Source organism: Lactuca sativa, chromosome 5, assembly GCF_002870075.4.
Source record: "Lactuca sativa cultivar Salinas chromosome 5, Lsat_Salinas_v11, whole genome shotgun sequence".
Taxonomy (NCBI): domain Eukaryota; kingdom Viridiplantae; phylum Streptophyta; class Magnoliopsida; order Asterales; family Asteraceae; genus Lactuca; species Lactuca sativa.
In genome coordinates this window covers 299,377,928-299,386,085 of record NC_056627.2, presented here as the reverse complement: position 1 = coordinate 299,386,085, position 8,158 = coordinate 299,377,928, and the positions used below count along the sequence as shown (strand labels likewise).

The window sequence follows — 8,158 nt, the reverse complement described above, 5'->3', positions numbered from 1 at the left end:
GAGCATGTGGACTTTATTTTCTATTAAAGACCACTACGAGAGTTTCGGCACCGCAGTTTGGATATTTTTTTGGTATTTTCGGCACAACGGAGATTATTTTCATGCAATGATTCTTCGTTCTATAGTATTTGTTCATGCAGCTTCAACAACTATATCAGCCACCTTCTCATGACCGCAGAGTATCTCTTTTACTCTATTTCTCGTGTCTTATCAAGACCTTTCATACATCTAGGGAGAGCTCTTAGCTCTTGGTATCCGACACTCTCCATCCGATGATTTGTTGATTTTTGATATCCGGTCATTGGTTATCAAAAATAAGGAGAGAATGTCATCCAGACTTGATTTATGATTGTTTGAGTTTGGATTTTTGAAGACCTCTGAAGACGATTATTTATTTAGTGATGCGATGTGGCACTTAATTTTGGTCTTTATGGATGAAAATTTTGGCATTACTCGATGTTTTCCAATTCAGATTATTTATTATTCGGACTCTACCACATGATGATTTTGTGTTCGCATTCGATTCATATCGTATGGTTTCACGCGTTTGGATTTGTGATATGTTGAAGACAAAGATTATTTTGGCGATGTGACGTGACACTTATTTTTGATCCTTGGATCAAATTTTTGGCATTGCTGGACCAAGTTTTTGGACTCACATTATTTTTATCCGGACTTCATTTTATGGATGCTTCACATTTTTAGCAGGTTATTCTTTGAAGAATTTTGGTGTATTAGGATTCGAGAACTCGAGATGTTTTTTAGACTTTTTGAATCCGAAATGTTTCTTTTATTGGATCTTCTACTTGCTCATGGTGACCTTCTTCTTCCGGTGATTATGACTGGTTTGAAGATTTGGATCTTATTTGTTCTGCTCCATTGGTTGTGTTTTGAAGCCGAAGATCTTCATTGTTTAGAGATTCATGGCCAGTTTCAGACGTCACAGACACTTCAGAGTTTCAATGACATTTCAACATTTGGTTCTCACTATGTTTCATTTTATTACCACACTTGCTAGTTGGATTATTGTATTATAGCGTTGTATCACTTATTAGATTTCTCATCGTTTGTATGCGTTTAAGGAGAGAATGTTGGAGTATGGAAAGGCTCTACAAATAATGAGTGGTAGTTAGGTTGTATTTTTCCCCTTTATTGTATTTTTGGTGTATTTGTATCTCCCTCATATATAATGGGAGAGGTGGTCATTTCTTATTATGCACCTTTTCTTACAATGTAATCTTAGAGAGAGAAAGTCGTGGGATTTCTCCCACCCAGGGAGAGTTTCTCTCTCCCATAAATGTTCTTCATGGAAATATATATTATCTCTCTTTCTTTCTCATCTTCTAAGAATTCTCATCATGTTTTTCATATTTTTATATTTTGATACACAATAAATTTCGAGATATTATTCTTCCGCATCCACCGTTCGTATAAAATTGGGTTCCTACAATCATATATTGCAAATCAGCCAAAGAAATCTGGGGTGTTCTCAAGAACTTATATGAAGGTACAGAACAAGCTCAAGATAAGAAACTTACAACTGCACTCAATGAATTCAACAACTTCAAAGCTCATGTTGGTGAAAGTCTAGAAGATTCCTTCAGGAGGTTCAACTTAATTGTCACAAAGCTATCTAATGCTGGCACCATCCAAAGTAGCCATAAGACCAATCTTTAGTTTCTCAATGGTTTGGGTAGACATTGGACTATGGCTAAGATGATAGTCCAAGGAGATAGAAAAATTCGTTCTTTATCTCTTTACAAAATGTATGGTCAACTACAAGCACAAGAATTAATGGTACTCAAAGACTGTGCTGACTTCGGTGGACCACTTGCTCTCGTAGCACAAGCACCTCACACTCAATCTTATTCACCCTCATATGACAACCCTACGCAGTCATACGAAATAGACTCAGAATACAATGATGAAGAAGAATTCCAAAATGCTATTGCTTTAGTCAGTCAACAATTCAACAGTCTACCACCCTTATCTTTTTGCAAAAATTAGCAGTTTACTAAACCTCCCTTCAACCGCAACTTTAATCCTCAGAACACTCACTTATGATATCCCAAAAATCCTCATCCAGCACCGCAATCTCAAAACTCTCAACCGAAAGAGGCACCGCAACCTATCAAGACAACTGACTCCGGTACCTCATCAGAAGAAAAATCTGATGTTGTAATTTGTCACAAGTGCAACAAGGAAAATCACTTTGCTAAAGATTGCAAAGCAAATGTAGTGAAAGACAGAGCATTCTATCTCAGAGTGGCTCAAGAAATGGAAGAAAAAGAGAAAGCAAGGGCATACATAGCCCAATTCAGAAGAGACCATCAAGTGTGGTCATCCGAAGATGAGGATGAAGATATCAACAACATCAAGGGTAAAGGCAAAATCTGCATGATGGCTACTGCGGATGAAGATGAGTCAACCAAACTGGAAAATAATTATTGTTACATGGCAAAAGATGTACCTCTGAGCATCATTGAGCAGGTTAAACTTATGATCGAAACTCTTAATTATAGCATGCATGATTGTCAACCATTTTTTGACAACCGTGATGACACATGTGTTGCCGTCCTTTTAGACTATAACAAAGCCTTAGATGAGAAGAACATTGCGTCCCAAGAACTTTTTCATGTTAGAGGACAACTAGAAGACAAAAGACTCAAAGTTTCCATGCTAGAAAAGGACTTAGGATTTGAAAATGGATGCAATAATGTTATGCGAAACTCAATTAGGCATAACATTAGATCAGAGAGATTTAGCTCAAACTGAAATTGTACGTTTAAATCTTTTAATAGAAAAATTGTTCTATGAAAGTGAAGCTATTGAAAATATTGTGAACAATGGAACCATAGATAACACCTATAATTGGGTTTGATCTAATGGGTATCCTTCCGCAAAGGATTCCTCACCCCGGTTTAACAAAGACCGACTTTATGTCTCTCCTGACCGAGAGTTCCATTTCCTAATCAATGAAAAAACCTCTCTTGAGGACATCAAAACTCATTTTGGTCGACTTCATAATCTGAGTAATAATTGTGTTATTGAGGAAATTCTTCCTGAATTTTCTGGTAACTCAAGTGATCAAATTCCTATCTCTGGCACAATTTATCCGAACTCTCAAACTTCATCAGTTGCTGATGAAGAAATTCTTATGGAACCTGAAGTTCACATGAACTTCACATCACTGCCTTCAGACTGCAGTACCACTCACTGCAATTCTGAACCATAGTTAGACCAATTGCCTCTGATCAAATGTCCCACAAAGAAAACAACTCAGACTTATGCTGCGGTAGTCCAATCTTCCTTACCGCAGCCCACAGTTAAGAGTTATATAACCATTCAGCCAATTCATCATGAGTTGCCTATAGAGAATTTCGAGTTTGGTCAATGTTCCCAGAATCATGAACTTTCTAATTCAGATGAATCAAGTCCTTGTATTCAAAATAAATCTAATGGATCTAAGAAACCGCAGTTGAATCTCAATGATTGCGGTTCTCCTAAAATTTAGGCAAAAATGGCCTTCAAAGAGGAAGTTCAATCTCTTGGTAAAAAGTGGGAAATCTTTTCAAAAAACAAAAGACAATCAAAATTTCAAAACCCAAGAGTCCAGAAAAACTTGTTTTCTCAAATTACTTTTCCAAAAACTCTTCAGTCAAGATAACAAACAAAAAGGGATGTACAGTTTCTAAAACCTTTTCAAACCCCTCTGACACAATCCAAAAGAAAGTAAAGTCTTTTCGAAGCAATGGTTTTCTAATCTATTCCTCAGATGATCCAAAAATGGAAGGGGATTTTACCAACTCCAACACATTTAAATTCACCTCAGATTTTTAAGAAATCACATCCTAGGAAATCTACACGTGCTCACACACACTCAATTCATACTTTTCAAATTCCAAGAGTACCATTGTCAGATCTCACTCTTCTCGGACTAGTAACAAAAATGTACCCATACCCTTCAGACCGCTGACCAAGCAAAAGGTCAGGGTAAATGACAAAAATCTTTCACGTAAATGTCATTGTCAAAAGGGATCATCTCAAGTCAAATCTTGCACTTTTCAAAAACCTCGTAATTTTCTAAACCTCACAACACGCCAGAAGTTCTCAAACATCCAGGACTAGGTCTCAAGATTGACGTAAAACCTGTCCCTACAACATTGGTTCATGCATCTTTGAAAAACCCACTAGTCGCCTCAGGCTCCAAACTTGTTTGGGTGCCCAAATTAATCGTGTAATTTTCAGGCAACGTGCAAGGAGGATCAAGAAGAGGAGTGGTTAATAGATAGTGCCTGCTCCTTGCACATAACCGGAAGGTTAGAATACCTTCGAGATTTTAGGCCTATTTTCAAAGGTTGAAACGTTACATTCGGTAACAATGTGAATGGAATAATCTGAGGTTACGGTGAACTTACTACAGGGAACTTTTCTATACAAAAGGTAGCATATGTAGAGCAGGCCACAGGGTTGAATTTGATAATAAATGATGCTACATAATGACAAGCGATAGAAGCATTTGTTTGATCAAATCCAAGTCCGAAGGGACCATGTATCCTTTGGACGTTTCACTTATCATTAGGAACCCGCAACTATGTTTTTTTGTACAAAGCAGTATCCGAAGTTAGCTGGCTATGGCACCGTAAGCTAGCCCTCTTAGCTTCAGGTATATCAACAATCTGGTCACCGGAGAACTCGTCTGAGGTCTTCCAATTCTCAAATTCAACAACAACACCCTCTACCCAGCCTATAAATGTGGTAAACAATCAAAAGCAAGCCATCCTATGGTGATTGATTCCACAATTTCTGAAGCACTGGAACTCTTACACATTGATCTCTACGGTCCATCTACCATAGTCAGTCTCCACCACAAAAAATACATACTGGTTATCCTTGATGACTTCACTCGTTTCACTCTGGTCTTCTTCCTAAGACTCAAATAAGAAACACCGCAGGTGCTGATCAATTTTATCAAAGAAATCGAACTTCAAATAAAGTTACCAGTGCGCCGCATCCGAAGTGATAATGAAACCGAGTTCACTAATCATCTTTTGAACAGTTTCTTGGTTTCAAAAGGCATCAGTCACAATTTCTTAGCTCCTTACATTCCGCAACAGAATGGAGTAGTAGAGAGAAGAAACCGAGCTCTGGTAGAAGCAGCCGGATCTATGCTCAACTTCGCACATGTTCCTCTACACTTATGGGCCGAAGCAGTGGCCACAACATGCTTTGGTCAAAACTGAAGCATTGTCTGCAAACGTCTCAACAAAACTCCATATGAGGGCCTTAACAACCGCAAGCCAAATGTCAGATTCTTTCACATCTTTGGGTGTAGATGTTTTGTGATCAACAATAAGGATCATCTAAACAAATTTGCACCAAAGTCAGATGAAGGTATTTTTCTTGGCTACTCAACAAAAAAGGTAGCCTATAGGGTTCTCATCAGACAAACGAGACTAATAGTTAAAAGCTTCGACGTCAAATTTGATGACTATTACGTCCGCAACACTGCTCCTACAAATGAAACGAAAGCAATCCTGGAAGGTGATATCCCACCCTCCTCGGGTCCCCTTAACATAATTGAAATAAACTATGATGATCTTTTTGACCCCATAGAGACTGCTCAAATCTCCAAAGTTCTTGTGTCTCCTGAAGTTCAACAGCAGCATGTCGAAGTTTTTGGTCATACTCTATCTGATGATGTGTCACTCAATACTTCCACCTTGCCGGTTGAGGGGGAAAGCTCCACTCCGGATCAAGTCACAACCATCGAGGTTCCCGTGCCTGAGGAAGCAGCTCCGGTCCCTATCCACAAAATTAATCTTCCATCAAATGTCTCCTTAGACTCAGACGATGAAGATATAGAGAACATTGACACAGAAACCGATCCAAGAGTTACCACTCTCTCAACAATCCAGGGGGAACTTTCTCAGGTTCAAGGGGAACTCCCATCTGCAATCCAGGGGAGCCTCTCTTGCTTGCTCAAGATAATTCTAATCCCACTTTCCCAGTGCAAGACAATTCAGCGGGCTGCTCACAAGTCCAGGGGGAACTACCTTCTTCTGCCGTAGAGTCTTCAGATATTGAAGACATTCCATCCACCGCAGCTGTTGATCATCCACAACCTCGTCTACATGTATGGACGAAGGACCACCCACCGGCTCAAATCATCGGCAACCCGTCCGCAGGTATTCAAACTCGATCCTCAAGAGACTTATATGATCATTGTCACTATGCAACATTTATGTCTTCGGTCGAGCCCACAACCATCAAAGAAGCATTAATGGAGCCTGACTAGATAACTGCGACCCAAGAGGAACTGGACGAGTTTAAAAGAAACAAAGTGTGGCAACTGGTTCCAAAGCCAAAAGGTCACACTGTTTTTGGTACCAGATAGGTGTACAAGAATAAACTTGATGAATCCAGTGCTGTTGTCCGAAACAAAGTGAGACTAGTCGCTAAGGGGTATAGTCAACTTAAAGGAGTTGATTATGATGAAACATACGCCCCAGTAGCCAGGATGGAGGCCATGCACATCTTCTTAGCGTATACTGCTAACAAGAATATCAATGTACATCAAATGGATGTCAAGAGTGGCTTCCTGAATGGTGAATTAAAAGAGGAGGTTTATCTTCAGCTACCTCCGGGCTTCGAATGTATTGAATTCCCAGATCACTGTTACAAACTTGAGAAACCAGTTTATGGTCTAAAGCAAGCACCAAGAGCGTGGTACGAGACTCTCTCTGAATTTCTTGTCTCGTCCGGGTACAAAAGAGGAGTGATTGATCCCACTTTATTTAGAAAGGAAAATGGTAATCACCTTATGCTTGTACAAATATACGTGGATCATATCATCTTCGGATCAACTGATCAGGGGATGGTGGATGAATTTGCAAAGCTCATGACCAACAAGTTCCAAATGAGCATGAATAGAGAGATTAATTTCTTTTTAGGACTTCAAGTGAAACAAGTCCCTCAAGGGATACTCATACATCAAGAGAAATACACCTTTGAACTACTGAAGAAATACTCAATGGAAAACTGTTCCTCTGCCAAGGTCCCTATAGCCTTCGGATATAAGATTTCTGCTGATCCTTCCAGTGAATCAGTAGACCAAAAAACTTATAGAGGAATAATTTTCTCTTTGATGTACCTCACCGCAAGCCAACCAGACATTGTATTCGCAACAGGTGTATGTGTAAGATACCAAGCAATCCGAAAGTATCTCACATGACCGCAGTTAAGCAAATTCTCACATACTTAAAGGGCAGCAAGGCTTTAGGCCTCTGGTATCCAGCAGGGAATGACTTTAGCCTACAAGCTTTCAATGATGCGAATCATGCTGGATGTAGATTGGATAGAAAAAGCACTTCAGGTGGCTGTCAATTTCTTGGTGGAAGATTCGTTAGCTGGTCATCAAGGAAACAAAACTGTGTCTCACTGTCTACCACAGAAGTTGAATATGTGGTCGCAGCCAGCTGTTGTTCACAAGTTTTGTGGATGAAAACTCAGCTTACGGACTACGAATACAGGATGCTGCGGATACCGATTTACTGTGACTCAGAGAGTGCGATAGCAATTTACCACAATCGTATTCATCACTCTAAGACGAAGCATATTGAATTACGATATCATTTCATCAAAGACCACATTCTGAAAGGTAACATTGAACTAATTTTTGTTAACACTCATGAAGAGATTGTTGATGTATTCGCAAAAGCAGTTGAGTCTACAAAAATCAACAGTTTCTTACAAATGTTATGAATGATGAATCCGGTCCCGTAGTTCGTTTTGAACTGTTAGGTACCGTAGACCATCTCTGGTCCCTAGTGCGGTCCTAACAAAATATATCTATCGTACATGGTTTTAGTATACTTTGTGTACCACAGTATATCTGGTGTACTGCAACCATATATCATACCTATATTTCTAAGGTCCTTATTGTTTGTTATTTCTGACCTTCTTCAAGTGTTTATTTCAGTTCCTTCTACCGCAGTCTTTTAATCATCCACCGCAATGAAAAATCTCTCAGCATTGATGTATCAATCCCGAATCACTGACCAATCTGCAGTCACACTGAATGAACTCTCAACTACTTCATAAATTCCAAAGGAGGTTGTGTGCTATTTAATGATCCTTCAATAAATTAGAAAAATAT

At 39.2% G+C, this 8,158-nt stretch overlaps 1 protein-coding gene across 1 annotated transcript; it reads left to right on the top strand.

The window, feature by feature from the left end:
- The first annotated feature begins 7,230 nt into the window (after positions 1 to 7,230).
- On the top strand, positions 7,231 to 7,764 carry LOC111892481 (uncharacterized mitochondrial protein AtMg00810-like). Its single transcript, XM_023888519.1, has 2 exons — positions 7,231 to 7,591; positions 7,697 to 7,764. The coding sequence occupies exons 1-2, from the start codon at positions 7,231 to 7,233 to the stop codon at positions 7,762 to 7,764; spliced, it is 429 nt and encodes a 142-aa protein (XP_023744287.1).
- The last annotated feature ends 394 nt before the right edge of the window (positions 7,765 to 8,158 follow it).